General features: G+C 44.4%; 1 protein-coding gene across 2 annotated transcripts in view; it reads left to right on the plus strand.

The window, feature by feature from the left end:
• The window catches only part of RASSF3 (Ras association domain family member 3), a 140,113-nt gene that overhangs the window by 22,016 nt on the left and 91,885 nt on the right, over window positions 1-26,212 (plus strand). For both annotated transcript variants that reach the window (XM_025188258.2, XM_006130205.3), the window contains exon 2: window positions 19,355-19,476. In XM_025188258.2, the coding sequence (XP_025044043.2) occupies window positions 19,355-19,476 (122 nt within the window). The remainder of the gene's footprint in view (window positions 1-19,354; window positions 19,477-26,212) is intronic.

The following is a 26,212-nucleotide window of genomic DNA, read 5'->3' on the forward strand; positions in this document are numbered from 1 at the left end:
GTCAAATAAATGAGTTGTCTCAATCCAGTTACTAGTGGAAAAGAATCCATGTGTCTCAAATGAACACCCCATTCAACAATAAATATAAATTTTAGCTTTACAGGCCAAGGGCTGCCCTGACCCATAGAGGTGGACCCCTAAGGTCATGGTCAAGGGGTGTTTGGTTGGGCAGTTTGCAAAGGCATAGACACTTTTGTTGCTTAAGCTGCTGCACTTGGTCTGTTCATGTTAGAGTTCATTCTACAAACCACTAGTACTTTTGCTAAGCATTAAGTTGACATGAAATGGTGAGACAGTTCAGTGTTGAAGGTCTTTCAGCCTGAAAACTAAATTTAAACTTGTATGGGAAGGTCTCTTTGCTCACCATTATAGTTGAAAAATGCAGTGTTTTAATTCAAGTGATGTATTTGTGAATCTGGACCATCTGAGATTTACCAGGGAAATGCTGTTATGCAAGTAACGTGACTAAATGTACATTGGCTTCCTTCTCTGTGAAAGAATCCACACCACTTAAACATCCAGGGTGAAATCCAGTCTCTATTAAAGTTAACACCAAAATTACCAATGACTGTATTGAGGCCAGAATTTCAGCTCTAGTATTCCTTTCCTATTGAAGTGTACAGTAAGTACTAAAGAATAATAGTGTCCAAATAGCACACACAGAAGATAAGTTTAAACTTTACACATGCTGCTTTTTGTGTTAAATAATACGTTTTCTGTACATCCACAAACCTATTAAGAAGGGTAACAATATTACTGAAAGTTTTAGTTTAGTCAGGTCATTTATATGTAACCATAATTATGCAGTTTTCTCATTCTCAGTGCCACTGAAATGTAACATTGTCTATGATTTGCGAGGAGGATGGAGGAGGATTCCGAGGTCCAGGCATACAAAACAATAAACTTTAATGTATTTTCTCTCTTGCCACCCACTACATTTAATAGTTTTATTGGAATAAGACTTAGTTTTCTGCATTAATTTATATATATGTTACTGCTTTTGTATTAAACGTATATATTGCTGTCAGAAATGCTGTATATATTATTCTGCATCTGCTGCTTGTGGTGTCCCTAGAAAGATAGTTCATGGAGAAATATTAAAGAATGTTGTACCCAAACAAAAAGAATAAACACTAAAATCAACACAATGTTTTTATAAACAGTATTCTCTGATAAAATGTGCCTGGGTCCTACAAAACAGATAAACACACCTGAGGTTGAAAAAACATTGAAAGTAAAACTATCAGTTCAGATTTCTCCAACATCCAAGCAAAAAATTAATATGATAGAGAAATTTCACATCAACAGACAGCAAATTTGAAGCATCCAAAATGTTTTTACAGTTGATTTTTTTTAAACAAAATAACTTCATATAGTACTCCTCTCCCTTTCTCTCAGCAGCTTGGGGCAGGATGAGCTACAGGGCCTCTGAATCAGGAGGAGATGCCGAATTATGCCCTGATGTATCTTTTTACATGTGGCATTATCAGATTTATTCCTTTTGAATATCAAAATGTGCGCTCTCTTTTTAAAAAATTTGTTGGTGTCTACTGCTGCCTTATTGCATATGTCCTGTTCCGAATGAGTGGTGTAGTTGACCAGTCAGTTCATAACTTTGGTGCTCATAATGCTGAGGTTCTACTCTAGTTTCTTTGTATAGTGAATAATTTTAAAAAGTTATAGGCTATGGTACACTTATTTCTCTTACCTAGTATTGAGATGCATATACAATTTCCATTGTCGTGTTGTAGTACTTATTACCTATTAATTACAAGCAGACTTACCGGCATTGCCTGGGTCTTTCATGGCAGGGACTTGGGGACGTGGGGTGTGTGTGCAAGATGCTGGGGGCGGGAAGAGTGCGAGAGTGAGGGTTTGGAGGGGCTGAAGGGGGCTCAGGGTTGGGGGCCTCCCTGCCCACCAGGGGTGTGTTTTTCCCCTCTCCCTCCTCCCCCACCCCAGGTTTTCCCCCATCCTGCCAGAGGCCTGTTCTCTCCCTCCTAAGCTCGTCAATGCATTTGTTCTTTCTGCCCTCCATTTCCCCCCGCCCCCCAGCTCACCAGAAACTTGTTCTCTCCCTCCTCCCCAGTGCTGCGGCCATAGGCTGAGGTGGGGGGGGGGGGGGGGAAGAAAAGGGTTAGGGGCAGGAGACTACTTACCTGGTGTGCTCATAGGCAAGACAGCAGATCCCCAACCCTGCTGGCCGCTCCCTTGGTGGTACGGCTGTCCCCAGTGTATCCTCTGCACTCTAGCTCTCCCCTGTGGTCTCGCTGCCCATAGTACGAGTGTGGCCACTGGGGACAGCGAGCGCATAGGGAGAGCTATCCTGCAGTGTGTCCACTGGGGATGTGCAGACAGATATTACAGACAAACAGATGCAGTGTAAAATATAGACTATTATGCAGTGCTATAGAGGTAAGTGGTACTTCAGCAGATTATAGACAAGTCAAAAACAGTGGCCGTTCTTTAACAACTTTACAATCTTATTGCAAATACATGTTTTGCATATGAAATATGTCAATGTGCAATCTTTACTGGTACACTTATGTGTCTGATTTAGAAAATTCAGCCTTACAGATCTGGATGCTTTTAATGTTCATTGAGTAACTTCTATATCTAATGTTCAGCCAAATATACATAGTTTGTTAGTAAAAATATATCATTTTAAGACTCTGCAATATCAGAGGGGACAGAGAAATACAATCCTCTTTCAGTGTTACTGTTTTCTATTTATTTAATCTTCCCTCTGTTATCTGTTTACTGGATTAGTTTTCTCCAGCTATATTTTCTAGGGGATATTTTGGTTTGTGCCCACAATTCTAATATTTCTAAATTACTTTGTATCATTTCTTTGTGCTGATTAGTACTCATAACTCCTCCTAATTTAATATAATCTGTAAATTAATTTGTTTTTTTACTCCTGCTTTCAGATAATTTCAGTCGAGATGTTCATTAAGATTAGACAACATCAGGCCATGTGATAGACTTGTAGATACCTTTTCCTCTTTTGCACTAAATAAAAAAAGTCCAAATTTGTTGGGCAAGATTTATTCTTTATATGTCTTGTAACAATGTGGATGGAATAGGAAGGAAGAAAGGTACAGCTATAGTGGGATAGGGAACCTTTTTTTAGGTCGGGGGACTATTGACCCACAGAAAAATCAGTCAGGGGCTGCACACAAGTGAGAAGCAATAAAAAAAACCCTCAGTGATGTGGCCCCGACTGATTTTTCTGTGGGTCAACTGGGAAGAAGAAAGACATTCCCCACAATCCCCTTGCATACTACAGCTTGGAGAGCCCAGGCTAGCATGCTCCAGCTACCCCATGGAGGATGGGCGTTAAGTTCCTCACCCCTGAGCTATAACACTAAGAAAAGTAGTTTTCTCACTAACATTCCTCACTTTGGCCATGTGCTTCAAGGTGCAAAATGAGAAGTGACCATCACCAGCTTTATCTGAAGATGAAGGTATGGACTAGGGATATATGCAAATAAGCAGTTGTTAGTTTACTATAGAGCCATGACTTCCCAAAGAAAAGTAACTTAGTGTTAGTGTGAGAATATTTATACTAATAAATAAGTTAAGCCTCCAAGCCCAGTGTCAATGCAGACTCGTCCTGAGCTATGTCCTTATGCAATTAATACAAAGTGCTGCACCCTCTCGCCTGAGAAACTAGAGCCTTGAGCGAATAAAGACATTGCATAGTGGAAGTTCACAATGAAATTTTAGGGTATGTCTACAGTGCAATTAAAACCCACAGTTGGCCCATACTAGCTAACTCGGGCTAAGAAGCTTGTGCTATGGGGTTGTTTAAAATGTGATATAGACTTTTGGGTTTGGGGAGGAGCCTGTGCTCTAGGACCCGGTGGGTGGGAGAATCCCAAAGCTGGAACTACAGCCCAAGCCCAAAATGTCTACACTATAATTAAACAGCCTCTTAGCCCAAGCCCTGCAATCACGAGTTAGCTGGCATGGGCCAGGCATGGGTGTCTAATTGCAATGCAAAAATATTCTAATAAGGAGCCTGATCTGATCAGATTCCCAGTGCATTACTAGTGAGTGATCACTAATGGGAGATGCACTTCAAGCCCCTTTACCATCACATTGTAAATGTAACATACAAGTTTCATAATCTCATTTATGTGTATATTTACTTTCCCAGGTGGATCTTTTGGTGCTTCTCCTTTGACTTGACTCCACTCTTGTCCCCCCACATTTGAACCCTAAAAGGAAACAGTATGTAGGGTTTATTTAGCAAGGAAATACCATAATTTAGCCTTTAAGAAGACTAGTTTTCCAGTTAAGTGGTTTATTCTGCACTTATTCAAATGTAAGTCATGTTTTAGCATTTAAATCCATCACCTTAAGGCAAGGGTGGGCAAACTTTTTGGCTCGAGGGCTGTTTCCAATATGAAAATTGTATGGAGGACCATGAATGCTCACAAAATTGGTTTTGCGGGTGAGGGCTCGGGTTGGGGTGGCACCGAGGCTGAGGGGTTTGGGGTTCAGGAGGGGACTCTAGGCTAGAACCAAGAGGTTCAGGGAAGGGGAGGAGCTCTGGGCTGGGGCAAGGAGTTACGGGCAGGGGAGATATATGGGCTCTGGCTGGGGGTGCTGGCTCTGAGGTGAGACTGAGCATGAGAGGTTTATGGTGCAGGAGTGTACTTCAGGGTGGGACAGAGGGTTGGAGTGTGGGGACAGGTGAGGACCCAGGTTGGGGGTGTGGGTTAGGAGTGAGGTGTTTGGGGTGCAGGAGGGTGTTCTGGGTTGGGACCAGAGAGTGGGAGGGGGATCACAGGTGGGGCAGATAGTTGGGACATACGAAGGCGGAGGGTGCAAAAGGAGTGTAGGCTCCGGCCAGTGCTTACCTCCTCAAGCAGCTCCTAGAAGCAACAGCATGTTCCCCACCCTCCAACCAGTCTTGGCATGGAGGCATTGCCAGGCAGTTCTGTGAGCTGACCATCCCCATACACAGTTGCTGCTGTTCCCAACCATTGTGAGCTTCAGGGGACATTGCTTGTGGTGGGAGCAGCATAGGAAGCCCTCTGGCTGCCCCTACACATAAAAGCCAGCTGGAAGGGAGACATGCCACTGTAACCCACACACCTAATGGGTGTGGCTCACTGTCCCATGTAGTGGCAATAACACCACTTACAGCAAGTGATAAGAACAAGGGAGCTCTACAGCCTAAGCTGAGAGAGAGCTGGCTTTTAGCTCAGCATAGAGGCTCCTACATTAAGCTCCAGAGGTCTCAGGCTCAAATCCACCCAGTTGGTCTGTGAGTTACATACTTCCTTTACCTGAGAGGGCATGTGCAGCACTTCAGAGATCCAGTAGAGATTTCAAATGAGCTCACTTGTAACTGGGCAGATTTGAACCTGGGGCTTCTGGAGCTTAGAGTAGGAGCCTTTACCACAAGAGCTATAAAGCCAGCTGCCTCATAGCTTAGGCTGCAGGGCTCCCTTGTTCTTATTGTTTGCTGTCAGTGGTCTAAGTGCCACTGCATAGGACAGTGAACCACACCCACTAAGGCTATGTCTACACTCGCAGCTTCTTGCGCAAGTATGGCAGTTCTTGTGCAAGTATCCGCGGAGCATCCACACGGCCCGCCCGCTGTTGCGCAAGGAAATTTACAGTACGGCGTGGTAAGAGAGGGCTTCTTGCTCAAGAGCTACGCTCTTTCCTAACAGGTGTAAGCTCTCTTGCGCAGGAGCTCTTGCGCAAGAGGGTAGTGTGGACGCTCAGCCATGGTTTCATGCGCAAGAAAACCCTATGGCTAAAATGGCCATCAGAGCTTTCTTGCGCAAGAGAGCATCCACACTGCCATGGATGCTCTTGCGCAAAAGCACAACTGACACATGGCAGTGTGGATGTTTTCTTGCGCAAGAGTTCTTGTGCAAGATGTTATTGTGCAAGAAGCCGCTAGTGTAGACATAGCCTAGGTGTGTAGGTTACACCACTGTTTCTGGAAGCCACGTGGAGCCCTGATGCACGTGAAGTAGAGCAAGCTCCTGTCTCTGCTTCCCAGTGGGAACTGCTTGAGGGTCAGGTTAAAATGGCTGACAGGTCAGATATGGCCCATGGGCTGTAGTTTGTCCACCCTGCTTTAAGAGTTATTCATTGTTCCCCCAGTAGAAACTATTCTTTTTGTATGTCCCAGCTGAATTTTCAGGCCAGGATAGCTGTATCAGAGTTACCTTTGAAGCTCTGTTGAGCACTGTTCTGTGAATCATCTAGAAAGGGCATAATAGTGTCAGTGAACTGAAAATGATGCCTCTGCAATGTAATTAGTTCAAGTGAGAAATAACTTCATTGGGAATTAGCTCAAGTTTCCTTTGCATTACAAATAGTTACAACTAAGCTGTCCCATTCATGTAATTTCATTTTTAAATTGAAAAACAAATGAAAGAAGAGTACAAACTTGTGCTAATTTATGCCTTCTATTTTTTGTGTTCAGCACTAGAGGGCACTAGAGTAAATACTTTTTGAAACCAGTTTAATTTGCACTGCTTTAATGTTCACATCCAACAATTAACTCCTGGAAGAAATTTCTTTAGAATGCATGTTTAAATGTTTTCCTCCTTACTAGGTTTTTAATGTAAGAAAGAGAAAAAGAGTGCACATGAAATTCCAGAGAAAATCAATCTGGATAAATATTGCAAAGTATTTTCTATGTATTTTTTATTTTTAAAAATGAAACTTACTTCAGCTACCTTCCATCATATATTGTGTTCACCTCTCCACAGAAATGTATTCAGCTATGTTTGATTAACACAGATGTATGCTGGAAGTGAATGTTGACTTCACTACTCCCAAAAAGTAAATTTTAAATGTGTCTTTTGAAAGTACTCACAAAAAATACACTTGCTTCAAGTATAAAACTTATCCAATAAGAAAACAAGAAAAATACCATAGGACTTAAGGAGCCCATCACAGCTAAGAACATAGATTGATTTTTTTTAAAGGAAGTTATAAAATAAATTACTTCTATAAAGGATTTCACCAGGTAATTTTAAATAATAAATAAATTTGAGAAAACCATGATCCGTTCAGAGGTATTACAAAAAATGAAATTTGTATAATCAATTGTTATGAATTATTAATTCATTTCTAATAGAATGCAAATATTAGTGTTACTAAGGATGTTAAATTGCATTAATCAGCTAATCGAGTAGTTGATGGAATTTCCATCGATTGCTTGATTAGTTGATAAGGGGGAAAACTGCAGAGCCACAGCAGGGTTAGCTCCTGGCCCTGCTAACCCCACTGTGCCTTTGCCTTTTAAATGTAGTAAGAGCAGCCCGGCTCCGCTGTCCTGGCTTGCACCAATTCCCAGATTCTGCACCTCTGCTTTTTAAATGTAGTAAGAGCTACCAGGCTCTTACTACATTTAAAAAGCAGAGATGTAGTGGGGACTGAGTGTGAGCTGGGACTCAGCTGTCCCAGCTCATGCCCAGTCCCCTACTGAGCCTCTGCCTTTTAAATGTAGTAAGAGACATTAAGCTCTTACTACATTTAAAATGAAGAGGCGCAGCCTAGGCTTATCGGATAATCAACTACTGGACTAGTTGCTTATATCCTAGTTGTCACCAGTGTTTAATTGCAAAATTTGTGATCATTAATGTTTCTCTCAAAGACCCAGCTCCTGGAGTCAAGTGCAGATATGAGAAATTCAGGGTTGTTTTTGTTGTTGTTGTTTTTAAGTAAATTGAGAGCCTTTTTGGTTGCTTGAAAACTTGACATGAGTTTTCCCACTGTCTGGATATCCCATATCTTTAATTATATTTATGAAGAGTTATGCTTTTCCTGAATCAAGCAGCAGAAGTATGCAAATTTTAGCAACAGTAACCTCAAGGTCAAGCATGTCCTGGCAGTTAATGATCAGATTGGGTGGAGTTGTGGACCCTTGAGTTTTATTTTGGGATTGTAACTCAGCCATTCACTCGCTGCTAAAAATGCCCAACCCTAGCAATACTTCATAAACAGTGTGAAAATAGAAATGCTTGTCATAGGGTGGCTAGCCACTGCAACTGAAGTAGGTCCCCTGTGCCAGATCAGGTGCTTGCAATCTGGCTGCACCTGGTCTATAAAGGATCTGAGGGAGTTTGAGAGCTGAAAGGGAAAAGAACTAGCTGTGAGAAGGAGAGTGAGGCAGGAAGCTGCTGGAATCAGGACTGCCAAAGTCCTCTGTAAGGGGAGGCAGGAAAAGCTCCAGCTATGAAGATGTGTGAGCTGAGGACCTGTTTTGTTAAACTGGACAATAGAGCTGCCTTAAAAACTGTGGGCATGGCAGAGTGTCATCTGGGGAGATGTCCTGATTTATCACAATGCTTTAAAAAAAAAAGTATTGCATATATGCATGTGTCAATTTTTTAAAGTTGAGGTGTATATCACCAGAGACATTGGGGGTTGTTTTAAACTTTAGGAATTTTAATAATCAATAGATAATAAGGGTTCTTAGAATTATGCACAATGTGTGTTCTTGAAAAAGAAAGCAATTTTTAAAACTTACAGTGTGTGTGTGTGTTGGGGAGGGGGAGGGGGTTCTGCATGCTATACCGACTCCAGCCAGAAGGCCTGTTCTGTGGCCTCAGTTCAGATTGCCCAATAAATCCATAGACTTTGTGAATAGCGAAGGCACTTGTCAGGTTTATTGTCAACAAAGCATGAGCCTAATGCCATGGCTCAATGGTTATGGATACACTAAACCATGTATGCCTGTTGCGATGGACTAGTTCAGCTAATGGTGGGACTTTCCATTAATCCCTAGGCCAGCCAAATACTCTCCCTCTCAGATACCATTTTATACATCAGTACAAACCAGTTATATTGCCCCTCTGACAGAGGTGACATTCTCTTATGAAGCCGGTCATTACTCATCATCTTATACATCTTTGTCCATCATGCTGTCAGCCTAACCTTATCTTTAGGAGGGGTCATTGTGTACCAATTGTCTTTTGGGAATGTGTTGGTATCAAGGTGTTCTGGTACCATCCTTCTGAAATGTGTGCAAATGCTCTGTGCCTAGCTCATTTTAGCAATGTGTGATTTTTGCAATATCATCCCTGTTCTTGCCACATTCTGTGAGCAGGACCTTCCTTTTGCTCACAGCCTGACTTTAGTATATATCAGCAAAGCTTTGATCACTATCTCATTCCTCATACCAGGCCCGTGAAACAGGAGCTTACGTTTTAGGCCCTCTTCCTACTTACTACACAGGGCCAAATCTTTCTGGCCTGAGTTCAGCAAGGTACTTAAATCCATGCACAACTTTAAGTTCATGAGCAGACCCACATGCTTAAATACACATGTATTTAAATAACTTTCTGAATCAGGGCTCAGTCCTTACTCAGGCACGTACAATTCCCACTGTGCAACAAGTTTGTCTGATAGCTAGACTGCATTTTCAGTTTATTTAGTTACAGTACAACATAGCAATGTTTATATTTGCCTAACAATTACTAGATTCCTATACAAATAAATGAGCATAAGAAAGAGATATTACTTATTGCAAATCAGATGATAAAACAAACTCCTAGAAACTATTATTCAAGTGACATTAAGTGTAATAGTCTGACTTTAGATCTGTTATTTGGGTTCTTTTGTGGTGGACCTCTACTCCACTTGTAAGCTTACAATTTCTTATTTCAGAACTATAGCCTTTTGCCAATTGAACTCCAATTGTAGCAGCTCTTATGTCAAATCTTAGTCTTGCTGCCACAAGATGGCCATAAGCTTGAGCCAATCTGTCATTCCAGCTAAAATAGTAGTGATGCAACTACAGGTACCAGCCAATGTATAGGCAAAACCAATTATTAGTACAGTGGCTATACAGGATATTTTGCTGTACAGATTCTTTAAAATATTCCTATGTGTTCAATCCATGTACAGAAGGCAAATGCTCGTACATTACGAAAACCTCTGAACAAGAACAAAGCATAGATGTTTAATAGTGATTTGATATCTAACATAGTGAATGCCAATGAAAATGAGGTAGGATAAGAGCCTAAAATAGGGAAAGAACAAGTGTAAAATTACCAGGTGTAAGTCCTTCATTTATAGAAAAGTACTTAATAGAAATGTAAAAATAAGGAGAAAAATATATGAAGGAATAAATTATTTTTCTATCTATCCCTTTGCCTCAGAAGTACAGATTAAGACAAATCTTCTTAAACTTCACATGTCTATATTCAAATTATATTCAAATGGATACACGTTAACATTATCCTAGTCCCCCATTTTTAAAATGGACAACAGTGTTAGAATGGATAATTAGGCTCACTGTAGTTTTTCAGTACTGGGCTATTTTTGAGAAGCCAGTCAATATTCACTGTGACGTGTAGGTGTAACATGTTGCATCCTGACTCCTATGAGCATCAACAAGGTTACAACTTTTTAAAGTTACAGGTTATAGTTTAGCTCTTGTTGCTAAACCATTTATCTGCACTTGTACCCCTTTTGATATTTGAGCTCTGTTTTATACAGCAAATACATTTGTCAGCAGTGCAACCTGTAAAGTTTTTGCAGTTGACTGGCATAATGATGTATTAGTGTTGCAACGATCTAAATTGTATTTGGCAGCTGCATACAAGAGAGAGATTACTTGCTCAAAAAATGATTTAAAAACTGCACTTTGTCCTTTTATACTACTACTATGTACAATCAAATAGCTGTTTTTTCATTTGCATCCTTCACTTCACTTTTCTAGGTATTTTCTTATTCCTCATAAACCCATATTGTGCTGTTATGAAATCTATATCCTAGCTACATACTTTCTTGATCAACATTTTTTATCTGCTACAGAGCAAACTAAGGATCTGTTTTTGAAATAGAGTTGATGAGCTATTCCATTCTTATTATACAAAGAAATAATGAATAAGCTTATTGCACCCTTTTTGTTTTGGTTATTGGTGCTTATTTATTGGCATGCCAGACAGGAGCGAGATGAAGGTCGGTTGTGTAGCATCCCATGTTCTGATCTGCATTACAGATAAGGAAAAGCAGATAATATGCCTGGCATGTTAGCCAAAGTTTTCAAACCTAGGCATCTAAATAATCACTTGCTCTCTCAGAGGTTCTGAACAGCCAGTGAACATGGATTCTGAATATTCAACGCCTCTTAAAACCTGTCCATTTCTATGTTCGTAGGACCCTCTCACCTCACAGGCAGGGGAGCCAACAGCCATGCCGAGCACCTGGGAAAGGTAGTGGGCCCTTGGCTCCATGCAATGGAAGGAGTGGAGCCTTGGTGGAATGGATAGGGTTTTGCCACCTGGAATGCACCAGGCCACTTCCCCCCAACCCTTAGAGCTCTGCAGCGATTTAAGGGGCCCAGGGCTCTGGACCCTTTTGAATCACTAGGCCCCAGTGTAGTTGCTCCCTTTTCCCCTTCCTAGGGTTGCCAGGTGTCCAGTATTCTACTGGACAGTCTGGTATTTGTGCTCTTTGTCCGGTAAAAAAATTCAGAGAATACTGGACAGGTGCAATGTCCAGTATTCTCTGATTTTTCCGGCTGCGCACCAGACGGAAGCCTGGCGTGGGCGGGGGTAGCAGATGGAAGGCGGGGCCATGATTGGCGCTAGGAGTCTGTGACTGCGCAGAAGCCTGGCGGGGGTGGAGGAAGTGGCTGGGAGTCCACCCCTGCCAGGCTTCTGTTCAATCACAGGCTCCCAGCGCTGATCATGGCCCCGTCTCCCAGCCTGGGAGTCCCAGCTGGGAGGCAGGGTTGCGATTGCCACTTATCCCATGTTCCTTTTTTTTTTTTTTTTTTTTTGTGGTCGACCAAAAAATATCAGGTGTCCGGTATTTTTTGGGAGACCATCTGGCAACCCTACCCCCTTCCTGTCAGCAGGCCTGCTCACAGAGTCCTAGAACCTAGGCTCCAAGCCAAGACCAAACATCTGCACTGCAATTGAATAGCCTCTTAGGCTGAGCAAGCTTGAGTCAGCTAGCGTAGATCAGCCATGAGTTTTTTTTTACTGAAATGTAGACATACTGTCACTGTCAGATCCTCTGACCGTATACATCCCGTTTATGCCATTCCAGTGGCACAGAGGTGCTGTGATGTTGGTTTAGCAGCCTTCTTGGAGATTATTCCAGTTGATTTAGTTGGTTTCCTGGCAAGTTTTCGTAGGAAGTTAGTTAAGCCATCTTGATAATGCCTTTATGCCTATGGAATGGCTGTGGGTACAGCCGTACCAAATTCATGGCCATGAAAAACCATGAAACCTAATCTTTTGTGTGCTTTTGTTCTACACTAATTTCACTGAGGAAATCAGTGTTTCTCAAATTGGGGGTCTGACCCAAAAGGGAACTGCATAGGGGTTTCAATATTGCCACCCTTACTTCTGTGATGGCTTCAGAACTGCTGGCAAGTATCAAAGGGGTAGCCATGTTAGTCTGAATCTGCAAAAGCGATGAGAAGTCCTGTGGTACCTTATAGACAAACAGATTTATTGGAGCATAAGCTTTCGTGGGCAAAGACCCACTTTGTCAGATTCAAGTGGGTCTTTGCCCATGAAAGCTTATGCTCAATGAATCTGTTAGTCTATAACCGTGGTCCCCAACACGGTGCCCGCGGGCGCCATGGCGCCCGCGGGGGCATTCGTGTGCGCCCACCACGTGTTCGGGGCTGGCCTGGCCCTGGGCACGTGGCGCATGCACAGTGCCGGAGCCGGCTCCAGGCGCATGGTGAGCGCTGGCCCCGAGGGGGTGCCGGCCCCGGGCGCTTGGGGGGGGCGCCGGCCCCGGGCGCGCGGCGCTTGGGGGAGGGGGTCGCCGGCCCCGGGCGCACGGCGCTTGGGGGGGGAGGGAGCGCCGGCCCCGGCCCCGGGCGGTTGGAGGAGGGGGGGCGCTGGCCCCGGCCCCCGGCGCTTGGAGGAGGGGGGCACCGGCCCCAGGCGCGCGGTGCTTGGAGGGGGGGGGTGCCGGGCCCCGGGCGCGCAGCCCTTGGAGGTGGCCCCGGGCACTTGGAGGAGGGGCGGGGGGCCCCGGCCCTGGCTATGGGGGGGGGGCCCGCGGCTATGGGGGGGCCCCGCCCCCGTCCCCTGGCGCCCGGCGGGCGAACGGCCACGCCCCCTGGCGCCCGGCAACCTCCACAGGTTGGGGACCACTGGTCTATAAGGTGCCACAGGACTCCTCGTTTCTTCAGAACTGGGTGGCTACAGAGCAACAGCTGGCAGCTAGTCCAACAGCTGTGAAAGTAGCACCTCACCAGCTGCAACTCAGAAGGAAAGGTGGCAGTACCATAGCATGCTATCCTTACTTCAGTGTTGCTGCCAGCGGCGTTCCGGTTTTCGTAGCTGGGCTCCTGACCAGCAGCTGGCACTGGCCAGCTACCCAGCTCTGAAGGCAGTGCTGCCATCAGCAGCAGCACAGAAATAAGGGTAGCAGTACTGCAACCTCCCCTACAGTCATCATGTGAGGGCCCCCCCCCCCCCCCCCACTCCTTTTGGGGTCAGGAACCTACAATTACAACACCACAAAATTTCAGGTATAAATAGCTGAGGTAATTAAATTTTTTATTTTAAAATTCTACCACACAATTGACCAAAATGGACCATGAAATTGGTAGGGCCCTAGATATGAGGATCTCTCTACAGGAGATGCTATCTCCAGATGATGTAGGCCTTCTGGCCTTTGAAGTGAGCCTGAAGCAGGAGTGGCCATATTACTGTGAACAGTCTTTATCTGGCAGTATTACCATTGAGGGATATTGCAGATGGGCACAATTTACAGCAGTCAGGTGAATATGTTCTACTACAGATGGAGCTAGCTCTGGGCCCACACCACAGTTGGGGGCAATGTTCCTTATAAGCTGTACATTTGTGTGGCCTCTCAGAAAAGATTCAAATGCTGATTAGCAGAGCAGGCACACCTAGGTTTTTTTGTTTCTGCTGGTGGTGCATATCCCCACACGCGTTGGTGAACATAAAATTTATTCCTTACATGGATGGAAAAGTTTGCAAGTGAATGGAAAAAGATTAGAGGAAACTTTGGTTGGGGGAGGGAGGAATAAAGATACTGCAAATCAAGAATAAATCCATTTAGCAAAAGGAGTTATAGATAGATAAAACCAGCATAAGAGCAGAATTGAGACACAAACAACCTGTATTTAGCAATTACTTGTAACTCAGGTAATCCAATTTGTTCTCTAATTTTCTCATGACTCCTAATTAACCTAGTGAAAATACCATGGCACCAGGCCCAGTTTGAAAAGAAAAATAGAAAAGTGGAATGTAGGAATCTGAGACTTATTCAGTAGTGTACAAATAACCCAAACAAGTCCAAACACGTAAGTCAAATGTAAGTTATGTACAAATTCAAATATAGGCCATTAATAGAAAAGGCACTATATGAATGCAGTGTAAATCAAAAGGATCATTGACACACAGAAATTAGATTGGTTTCTCCTTCCATCTTTGATCTGTAGCTTGAAAATAGGTTTTTGAATCAAAATATGAAGCACTTTCTAGGAAGTTCTTAAAGTACATTTCTATTGCAGCAACTATAGTAATCATTTTTCTTGTGATGATGGGAAGCAAACCACAATCCAGTAATATAGGTTGTACTGGCTAACTTTCCAGTCTATGGAGAAGTAGAATTACACAAAATAGCTTCCTCAAAGCTAGAAATAAAGACTTGTTCTGAAGGATTTATTTCAGTTATAAAAGACACAAGCATAAGTCTGTTTTCTCTGAACTCTTTGTTTTGGTTGCACAGTCAATATGCATATGAATTTGAAAGTCAAATTTCGTTCAGGGCATCATTGGAATTAGTGTTCTAATTTACAAGGGCCAGAAAAAAGAACACATCAGAATGTGGGGACTTGTGCTCTTGAGCACCATCTCTTTTCCTTGCTCCTATCTGAAGCTCAATTACCAAGGTCTGTTTATTGTAGCATCTGCTTTGCTGCCTGCCTGTTCAGTTGCTTGTCCATTTCTGCATAAAGCTGCAGAGAATCAGTTATGGGAATTGCTATTTACAAGCTATCAAGCAAAATCAAGTTTCAGGTGAAGAAAACGCAAACAGCAGGTAGGGACTATTCACCTAAATTAATGGTTTTCACTCTCACCGTTTACCACAAAAGCAAAGTACAAGTGGTCTCAATTTCACATAATTTTAGAATTTGTTAAATTGCTTTTTTCCTTTAACTTTAGGCTGTTGAATAAAGCAACTTGAATGTAATGCTGTAGTGAAATTCTAAGTAACATAGAATGATAGATTTTTTTTCTCAGCAACTGACAACTCAAATTTCAAAAGACAGTAATTGTGTATGTAATAAATATTTACACATTCTCTTTTGCATTTTAATGTATAACACCAGTGAAATAATTATAAGTTTTCAGTATATATATCTCTTAATATTCCTTTCTGATTAATTTGAGCAGTTAGGTTTTTAAAAAAAAAAATAAGTGAAGAATATAAGATTCTGATAAATTTCCAAGCAGAAGTCCATTACTAATCTAGCAAAATATTAATCTTGGAAATAACAGATGATTTTTTTGAAGTTCAGATATTTTGGGAGTGGGAGTAGTGACTGTTTCAGAAAAGGGTCATCTAATAAGTATATTCCTTTTAGTTTGACAGTACTTGTGCTTCTCTTTTACATTGTGGAATAGTTTGGAGTTTTTTTAAACTGAACTGCATGGGTAAAATGTTCTAATTGTGTTGTTGTTGTTGTTGTTATGGTAGAGGTAATCTTTTCCAGTCTCACTCATTAAACTTACATTCAATCTGTTAAAGTCTGTCTTATGAGAGAAAGCTTTAATTGGATTTACAGAGATGAAGCTTTTATGTTTTCTGCAATTATGTCTGTAAGAGTCAGGGAGGAAGTTATGGGCCTGTCATAGAAATGATATTAAAGACACACAGATTAAAATGAATTATAAATAAGAAACAAAATAGTATTGAAAGAGAATATTTCCTAATTTCATTAGTTAATCCTGCCTTAGAATACTATTTAACCATCACACTGTGTCCTAATATGATTTGTCAAAATGATTGTATATATAATGGGAACATGCTCTACATACATCTTCTAATATATTGATTTCAAGTGCAACACAGAATACAAAGTATATAGTGCTCACTTTATATTTATTTTTTATTACAAAACATTTACCCTGTAAAAAAAAAAAACTTCAGTTCACCTCACTGAAGTATTGTAATGGAAATTCTATCGTGAAAGCTGAACTTAAATTCTTCTATATAATCAATATGTTTGTGTCCTATTCAAATGAGTCCTTTTTTAGGTCAGCTGCAGCTACGGGCAGTTCAGGGCCGGAGTAGGGTAGACTCTGCTGTGGGCAGTGCAGAGTTCAGGGGAGCTCAGCTCCCAACTGCAGGTGGCATAGTGCTCAGGGTTGGGGTTCAGCCCCCAAGCTCAGGGGAAGGGTCTGCCCCAGGCCTGGGGGGAGGGGAGGTAGACCCCACAATGGGCAGTGCAGAGTTCAGGAGGGGGGACTCAGTCCCAGAATAAGATGTGGGGGGAGGGTCAGTCCCAGCCTCAGGAGGCAAACAGAGGGTGGCTTGTGTGAACCCTGCTAGGGCAGGGGAGGGACCGTTTGGGGAAGTCCTCCTCCCCCAGGCTGTTTTATTTTTAAAAATATGGTCATCTGGGAGGGGAGAGGGACGGGTGTCAGGGTCTTTACTTTTCTTGTTTTCTTCTCCGCTGGAGCTGGAACCAGGTCTTCAGGGCTTTTTCCTCCTTTCTGGCTGCTTTGTTTTCAACCCGCCCTCTGGTGGCTGTTTGCATTACTGGGCCTTACCAGAGATGATCTTTGAAGCAGCTCATGCTGGTTTGCTGACCTCTGCAATTAATAACAAATGGTCTGGTAGCACTTTATAGACTAACAAAACATTTAGATGTTATCATGAGCTTTCGTGGGCACAGCCCACTTCTTCAGATGACTGGAGTTATGAGTTTGAGATGTGAACACTCGAAATAAATAGGAGAGGGGAAAGGGAGCGGGGAGAGGGAAAAAAAAGGAGGTGGGAGACAGAGCATCAGTAAGTATCTGGAGAATGTGTACTTAAACCGAAGCAGATAAAAATCAGAGTCAATAGATAGATTCCCCGTGTCAGGAAGGATACTGCACCTTCAATGGTTGTTAAATTGGTAGCGTCCCAACCAACTTTCATCACGATTGAATCCATTAGCATGTGAATTGAATTTGCGGATGAACTGTAATTCCAATGTTTCTCTGTGGATCTGACTTGTGGATCTGACTTGTGACAAGACAGCTACTTGGAGATCTGTCAGAGTATGATTTAGAAGGTTGAAATGTTCCCCAATAGGTTTCTGTACATTTCCTTTACGTATATCTGATTTGTGTCCATTGATTCTTTCCCATAAAGACTGTCCAGTTTGTCCAGTGTATATATAGCAGTGGGGCACTGCTGGCATTTGACGGCATGTGCTAACAATACTTGGTGGCTGCACCGGATCCAACTCGTAGGGTTGCCTCCCCAGAAAAGCTGGACACACTTGATCTTGGGGGGGGGGGGGAGGAAGAGGGACTGGCCAGGGGGCAGGGACTGGCCTGGGGGAAAAGAGGGGGGCCAGGCAAAAAGAGGGGATGGGAAGCAGTTTTGGGGGGGGGCAGGGACCAACCATGCTGCCCCCGACCCCGGCTCCCCTCCTCCGTCCCCGACCCCAGCTGTGCTGCCCCTGACCTTGCCCCCCAAGGCCAGCTGTGCTGCCCCCGACCCTGGCCCCCCTCCCACCCCAAGGCCAGTCACACTGCCGCTGCCCCCGGCCTTGGCCCCGGCCCCTCCCCCTCCGAGGCCAGCCACACTGCCCCCAGCCCCGGCCCCGGGTCCCCCTCCCCCTCCGAGGCCAGCCGCGCTGCCCCCAACCCCGAGGCCAGCCGCACTGCCGCTGCCTCTGGCCCCTCCCTCCCCGGGGCCAGCCGCGCTGCACCCCGCCTTCCCGCCCGGGGTTTAAACTCACCTTGCTTGATGGGGCGGCTGGGTGACATTTCTGTGTCCCTGCCGCCTCTTTCCGTGGGGTCCTAAGACCCACCGGTTTTGGCTTTGCATGCGCGGCAAACCCAGCGCGGCGTCCGTTCCCCAGCGCGCTGAAGCGGCGCTCCTTCGCTCACGCCCCCTTTGAAACTTTGGGGTGTGCCTATGGTTGGCACTACCAGCTTTGCCAGTTTTTTGATAGATATAAAAACAGCTAATCCAGTAATGTTTCTGGGTGTTTTTCAAATTATGTAAAAGTAAATATAGATTTGAATGCAGAAAACTGAAAAATCGGTGAGTTTTTTTTATCAAAATAGAATTATATTCTACATACCTATTGCTATTAATCTAAATATCCAATAGTCATCACAGCTGATTGTTGTGAGCCAGGAAGTGAATTTTATGCATTACTCCCAAATGCAGGTTTTGGATGCAGTAATACTTTACCACATAGAGTACCTGTGACTTGATGTGTGTTGTTATCAAGCTGTCAGAGTTAATTAATTTATTCCTAAAGGGCACTAAAGCTGGGGTCATCTAAAAAATCTTTTATCTGAACTTTTTATCTGAAAAATCCTAAGTGTTATGTCTATTTAACAGACTAGTAAACTGAATTTAAATGACTTGCCCACGATCATACAGCATGTCACTGGCAATACCAGAGAAAGAATGCAGGAAACTTGACAAAATCCCCTGTTCTGCTTTGGATATCCTCTCTGGAATTTAAATGACAATAGTTAATAATACCCAGCACATACCATTTGCAGACCAATTCTCTTTAGAAAGGCGAATTACTTTTAGCCACATTTTACGGATGAGGAAACTGAAACATAAATTAAATAATGGTGGTTAAACGCTGGAATAAAGTGCATAGGGAGATTGTAGAATCTCTATCACTGGAGATATTGAAGAGCAGGTTAGACAGACATGTATCAGGGGTGATATAGACTGTACTTGGTCCTGCTGTGAGGGCCAGGGATTGAACTTGATCTCTAGAGGTCTCTTCCAGTTTTAATATTCTATTATTCTAATTTGCCTGACGTCAGGCAGGAAATGAGTGTCGAGATCTGTTATCTATTGCTGATTCTAAGACTTGGGTTATCTTCTATCCACAGAACCACACTGCTTCTCACGTGTATACTAAATAGTTCCTGAAATTCATAAATTGTCTAAACATAAACTGTTTGAACAGCTTATGAATTTCATTTTGCAGCTTGCTTTGTGGGAGGGATTTTTTTAAATTATAGCATATATTACAGTAAAACGTGCCATTTTTGAAAGAGATCTATTTGCACTTGGACTCTAATTTGCATAAAGTGATTTATGTTATACTCAAAGCAACAGTGAATTGTTCCCTAAATATCTTCTCTTTATATATGTGTTTCAGATTGCAGATATACATGCCACGTTCACTGCCGAGATCTGGTGCATCTGGACTGTCAGCAGAATGGAAAATTAATGGAATGCATCTCCGTATATGACAAGTCAGATCAAACCAACAACAGTCAGGTAAATGCATTTGTAGAATTGCTACTTTCCAATTATCAGTTCTATTTACAGAACCTTATTCCTATTCCAGCCATCTATTCAAGATCAAAATGAACTTCTATTGACAATTCAGTAGCTGACTCTTTTCTGCTAAGTCTATACAGAATAAATGTACCAGAAATCCTGTGCTGCTGGAGGTATTCTATTTTGAATATAAATAAGGGCAAGGGCTTGGTCATTTGTGATAAAGAGCTTACTCAAGTTCTGTTGCAAGAGAATAAGGGTATGTCTACACTACCCCGCTAGTTCGAACTAGCGGGGTAATGTATGCATACCGCACTTGCTAATGAAGCCCGGGATTTGAATTTCCCGGGCTTCATTAGCATAAGCGGGGAGCCGCCATTTTTAAATCCCCGCTGCTTCGAACCCCGTGTAGCGCGGCTACACGGGGCTCGAACTAGGTAGTTCGGACTAGGGTCCTATTCCGAACTACCGGTACTCCTCGTGAAACGAGGTGTACCGGTAGTTCGGAATAGGCACCCTAGTCCGAACTACCTAGTTCGAGCCCCGTGTAGCCGCGCTACACGGGGTTCGAAGCAGCGGGGATTTAAAAATGGCGGCTCCCCGCTTATGCTAATGAAGCCCGGGAAATTCAAATCCCGGGCTTCATTAGCAAGTGCGGTATGCATACATTACCCTCCTAGTTCGAACTAGGAGGGTAGTGTAGACATACCCTAAGGGTTTTAATCCTTCTGTTGTGATCAGATTCTAATTTGGGTAATTTCATATTTGCTTACATAGATTGTCCTGACTGTTGTTGGTTTGATCACAATATATATATTGTGTGCTTTTTCCTTTCTTTTTCTTAACTATTGTGTTATGTTAATGCTTGCTTTCCACCCCGCGTAGGGCCTCACACCGGTGTTTTTCTTTCTACTTATTTGGTACACTTCAAAACAGTACAAACAGAGGGTTTTGCTCCTCACTTGAAAAACCAAGAAGTTTACAACCTTCAACAAATATACTTTACTACATCCTATCACATACTCATTGTCATTCTTACTCTATAGCAGGAGTCAGCAACCTTTCAGAAGAGGTGTGCTGTGATATTACTTATTCACTTCTGTTTATGGGTCTGTGTGCCATTGATACTTTTTAAAGTAAATAATAGTCCTATTTACAGCAGCTTCATTAAAAATAAAAATGCAGATCTTACTGTTTTAGTAACACAGGATTTTAAAAAATCATTAAGATCAGAGTTTTAGATATCCACAACACTCCAAAAAAATTCTGTTAAAAGAATTGTTTTTTGTTCTTACCTTAAGCCATTAACACCTATGTAAACTTTGTTTGAAATGTAATCATGCAAATGTTCGCCTAGCATACACCCCCGCCCCCCATGCAGCCTGCTTTCCTCCCGTGCTCTAACCCAGACAGACAGAGAGGACTGCAATCTCAATTGCAACAAATGAGTTAGACACCCCAAATAAACTGTCCCCTGCTTCACCTCACTGTATAGATGCCAGCACGCACCCATCTCCTCTTTCCCCCACCTACCTGTGTGCAATCTGCTTCCCTCCACTCCCCAGCCAGGTAGGGGCTGGGATAAAATCCTGCTTCTCAAAGGAGCAGGCACCAGCGATCTATCCTGTCCTAACTCCCAGCTAAAGCACAAACAAATTATCCACTCCTCCCTCACCTCACAGCACATACAAACTACCTCCCTGCCTCCACATCACCCAATGCCAGCACCCACCCCACCTATCCCATGCAGTCAGTCCCTTACCTTCCCCTTCCCAGGGGACTTGAGAGTGCTGCATTTCTGCCCCTCTCTCCTGTGGACAAGGGATTCTCCAAATTCCCCTCCCCTCTGACATCCACACCCAATTACTCACTCACCCACTCCTCTTCCCCCTGCCTAGCCACTTATCTTGCTTTATATTACCTGCTCTGTGAGCTGCTCTGTTTCAAGCATTGAGAAGCTCTATTTAGTGCAGTGCTTCTCAAACTTTTTGGCCTGTGGACCACGTGGCTCAATGCAAACCTTTCCACCAGTTGTTAATGGACACTCACCATTAATAACATAATTATACCTGAGCCATTTTGCTAGTGCTGCAACTAGGAAGAACAGTTTAATTTAAATTATTAAACAGATTAAGCATTTTAACTTTCTCATGTAGTTTATCAAACTTCATTTTTAAATAAAGAAAATATTAATTTATGTTCAACACAAAAGGTTCCCATGTTTTCTTTATTTATGGCAGGGTTGGGGAACTTTTTTTGGGTCAGGAGTTACTGACCCACAGAAAAGTCAGTTGGGGACCACACAAGTGAGAAGGAAAAGGAAAAAAAAAAAAAAACCTCCTCCAAAAAATCCCCGAACCTCACTGATGTGGCTCCCAACTGACACACCTCACTCTTCTGGTGCTCCAACCCTAGGGGATGAGGGGAAGGGACAGAGAGGACTGAGGTTCAGAGCTTCTCATAGGCCAGATTTACTTTTTTGTTAGTGGATTTTGGGGACCCCCTTAGGCTCTGGGGTGGGAACAAAAATATGCAGGGTTGATGTGTGGGACAGGGCTGCCAGCGAGTGGGATAGAGATTGGGGTTCAGGATCTGGGCGGGAGGAGGGGTGCAGGATGGGGTGAGGAGGGCAGGGTCTGGAAGGAAGTTTGGCGGCAGGAGAGTATATGGGGTGGGGGTACAAGAAGGAGTTTGGGAGCAGGAGGGAGTTGGGGAATAGCTGAAAAGGTGAGAATCCAGCCAAATAGCTGGACATCAAAACCCTTGTGGCTGGCTGACTATTGTGCTCCCATCTGTGGAAGGGGAATGAACACTGGTGCCTTTCTGGGTTATGATGGGAGATTTGTGGTTCCTATGGCAATTATATGGCTCTGAAACTAAGTAAAAGAACACTGGTTCACTTTTATATGTAGTTGCTGAAGCAGCTATTTAGTTTAAAAATCCTAAGCTAACAAGTATTCAATATCATGGAGGGGAGAGGTCTCCCTCAGCTCGGCTTGTTTTCTGGCAATCCCAGTGAGGTAGTGTCAGTAATTGAGGGGTCAGAACAGGGGCTGGAGGAGATTGATCAATGGAAAAGCAACAAGCCCCAGACAGACACAGCTCAGAGCGCTGAGGGAAATAACGACTGAGGGTCTGAGCTGCCAGCAGAAATATGCACTGGCATTAAAAGCAGCTACTCTGCTAGAGACCTGGAGGGGAGCAAATGTCCCTGGTCTAATGCCAAGGAAGCTACAGATTATTGAACAATGTGCAGACCTGCCAGCTTTCCAGCAGCGCCTGTACAAATGGGCTGAAATTGTCATACACACAGAATGATAAGCTAGGTGGGGGGAGAGAGAGCTCAGTGGTTTGAGCATTGGCCTGCTAAACCCAGTGTTGAGAGTTCAGTCCTTTAGGGGGTCATTTAGCAATCTGGGGCAAACCTGTCAGGGAGGGCAGTTAGTCCTGCTGTGAGGGCAGGGGACTGGACCTAATGTCCCCTCAAGCTCCCTTCCAGTTCTATGAGATAGGTATATCTCCATTTATTTTTTTTATTTTAAAGATGATCAGGCTGTGATGGGGGAAGGGAGGCAAAAGAGTGGGGAGTAAAGGAAAATGCAGCTTCTGCAAAGGGAACTTGTATCCCTCCCTCACATCTTCCCTCTGCTCCAGTCTCTATTCCCCCTCATTCCCCATCCCCCCACAGTGCAATCCCTGCCTCCGAGCCTTCCCCCACATCCTCGTTCACTCCTCTCCTGCCCCCACATCCCTGTTCCCCTCAGCACACAGACTGGCAGGGCAGCAGTGCTGGGACTCTTATTTCCCTCCCTCCCGCCTGCCCCCAGATGTGAGGAGGGGTGGGGGGGAACATAGTCACTTCCCTGCCTGGCCAAGCCCTTAGCCCGGGGCTTGCTCCTCACCCGCAGCCTGCAGCTCTGTGGCTGGTTCCAGCCTGGCTGGGTGCAGTGGGGTTCTGGGGAAGGGGCTCCCTGTCCCTGCAGACACCTCATGGGGAGCAGTGTGGTGCAGCTTGGGCCCCAGCGGCACCCCAAGTGTGACCAGCCACACAGCCCTGATCTGCAGAGCAGCTCTAGCCCCTCCCTCTTCCAGAGCAGGAGGCAGAATCTGTAGCATGGGAGGTGCGGTGTTAACCCTTTAGATCCTGGGAACTACATGCCCAGGCCAGACAGGGGTAGCTCCAGAGACGTGGAGCTCAACACAGAATCTTGCCAGGCTGTCCCAGCTCCTACACCAGGGGTGGGCAATATTTTTTGCCTGGGGGCCACATCAAAAATTTGTGAAGTAGCCCCCGGCCACCCTGGAAGGGGCGAAGCCTAAACAGGAAGGAGCAGGGACTAAATGGGAAGGGGCAGGGCTGCTCTACCCCCAGACTATAATTGGTCTGGGGGTGGGGGAGCCCCTTTTCCCCCGCTTCCTACTAGGTACCCATGCCCTGAAAGAGGCTTGGCACACTCCCCCACCCCCAGGCCAATTAGGACCTGGAGGTGGGGGAGCGCGGGAAGCCTCCTCCCCGCCCTCTGAGGAGCACGTGGTACTTTGAAGTGCTGCCTGGCTTCTCGCAGGGCAGGGTGAAGGAAGGCTCACGCAGTTCCCCAAGCCTTGATTGGCCTGGGGCGGGGGAACGCGCAAAGCTGCCTCCGCTCTTCCCCCCCCGCCAGCCCTGTGAGCAGTGTGCAGTGCATCAAAGTGCAATGTGCTCCTGGTAGGGTGGGAAGAATGCACGAAACCTTCTCCACTCTGCCTCCACCCTGTGAGCAGCGTCCGACGCTTTGAAGTGCCGTGTGCTGCTCACAGGGCAGGGGCAGAGTGGAGGTGGTTTCGGGTGTTCCCCTGCCCCCAGGCCTTAATTGGCCTGAGGGCAGGGGAGCAGCAGGGCCTCCATGGGCCAGATCCACTCTCTTGGCGGGCTGGATCTGGCCTGCAGAAGCCCTTTTGCCCACCCCTGTCCTACACCATGGTGCACATGCGCCTCTCCTGCCCTCCCTCCCAGCAGGAAGCCAGAGCTGGTGCTTCAGCCTGCAGCTGAGTGGCAATCCTGAGGCTTGAGCCTCAGCATGGGCTCCCTGTTGCATGGGCGGGTAAGGAACAGGGCTGAGCTCCTGCCCCATGTGCCACTGAAAATCAGTTCACTTTACACTTAAGGCATGCATGCCAGAGGTTGCTGACCCCTGCTACAGAGGTCCCAGGTTTGAATCCACCTGCAGGCAGTTACACAGGGTCTAGGATTGCCAGGTGTCCAGTATTGACCTGGACAGTCCAGTATTTTTGCCTCCTGTCTGGTAAAAAAAAATCAGAAAATACCAGACACCTGGCAACCCTAGGACCCAGCCCCCAGCTTCCCCCCCCCCCCCCCAGAGCCCCGACACCCCTGGACCCCCTGCTAACCTGGTTCCACAGGGAAGCTGTGTTTTGGATTGATCAATAAAACAAAATAGCTGCCGGCAAAAAGCCTAAAGACCAAGGGGAAGCAATGCCTTCCCTGGGTCTTAGTACTCAACTTCTCCCCTGTTCCTATCCCTGTTCTGACTTTGCAGGCACTCTGAAAGGGGCCATGCTGTTTTAATGTTGTTTTATTATTTAATTAAAAATTTTTTTTTTGCTCAACAACTTTGGTCTCTCCCCCCCCTTTTTTCTCCCCTCAACAGAATTTTTTCCCTGGTGGCTTTTTTTTTTTGGGGGGGGGGACTATTTTTGGCTAAACCATCTGGAAACCCTACAGGTATCTCTTGAGCTAACAGTTAAAAGTTAAAAGTTCTTCTAATAGTTAAAAGTGAAATCGCTTAGTTAATTCGTTATTCCAAGGATATGCACAATTGTTTTATTTCCTTTCTTAAATTATCTATAACTGAATAGAACAAGTGAGAGAAATTTTGCATAAAAGGAAGTAGGCAATGTTAAGAACAGTTCCTTCAAAAACATTACATTAAAAGAGGAAAATTATTGCTAAGGAGCACAAATAATACATTTATTACACGTATTAAAACATGTATCACAGTAGTGGCACGTACAATAGTCACTCAGGCAACATGCACACCCAACACTAAACCAATCTCTCACTGCTACCGTGACACTTAATAACATCAGCTTATTTGTGCCTTCCTTATACATCCTCTCTTTCAATTGCACAATACTATTATCCTAAATATATACCTCTATTAAAGAGCTGAAAATCACATTGCAACACTCCCCCTTACTTCTCAGTTTTCAGAACTATATTATTAAATAATAACAATTTTAATATTTAAAATTCAGTCTTAGCACCTTCGCTTGCCGTATGACAGACAGAATACAAGTTTATGATATGGTCATCAGTTCTTATCTTATTGAAATGTCAGCCTCTTTTATCAATTAGTACACAGCTCTCCTATATAATTCTTGGCTATGTCTACACCTCAGACTTGCAGAACGTCTACACTGCACGTGCATTCTTGCGCAAGTACATTTACAGTACAGCGTCAGAAAACAGGGCTTTTTCTGGAAGAGTTATTCCTCTCTCTATGAGGAATAAGCCCTCTTGAGCAAGAGCTCTTCCACAAGAAGGCACTTTAGACAGGCAACATGAATTTCTTGCGCAAGAAAGCCCTTTGGTTAAAATGGCCATCAGAGCTTTCTTGCGCAAGAGAGTATCCACACTCCCATGGACGCTCTTGCGCAAAAAGCACATCCTTGCACAAAAGCACATGGCAGTGTGGACGCGCTCTTGTGGAAGACCTTTTTTGCACAAGAACTC

Source organism: Pelodiscus sinensis, chromosome 1, assembly GCF_049634645.1.
Source record: "Pelodiscus sinensis isolate JC-2024 chromosome 1, ASM4963464v1, whole genome shotgun sequence".
In the NCBI taxonomy this organism is placed as follows: Eukaryota; Metazoa; Chordata; order Testudines; family Trionychidae; genus Pelodiscus; species Pelodiscus sinensis.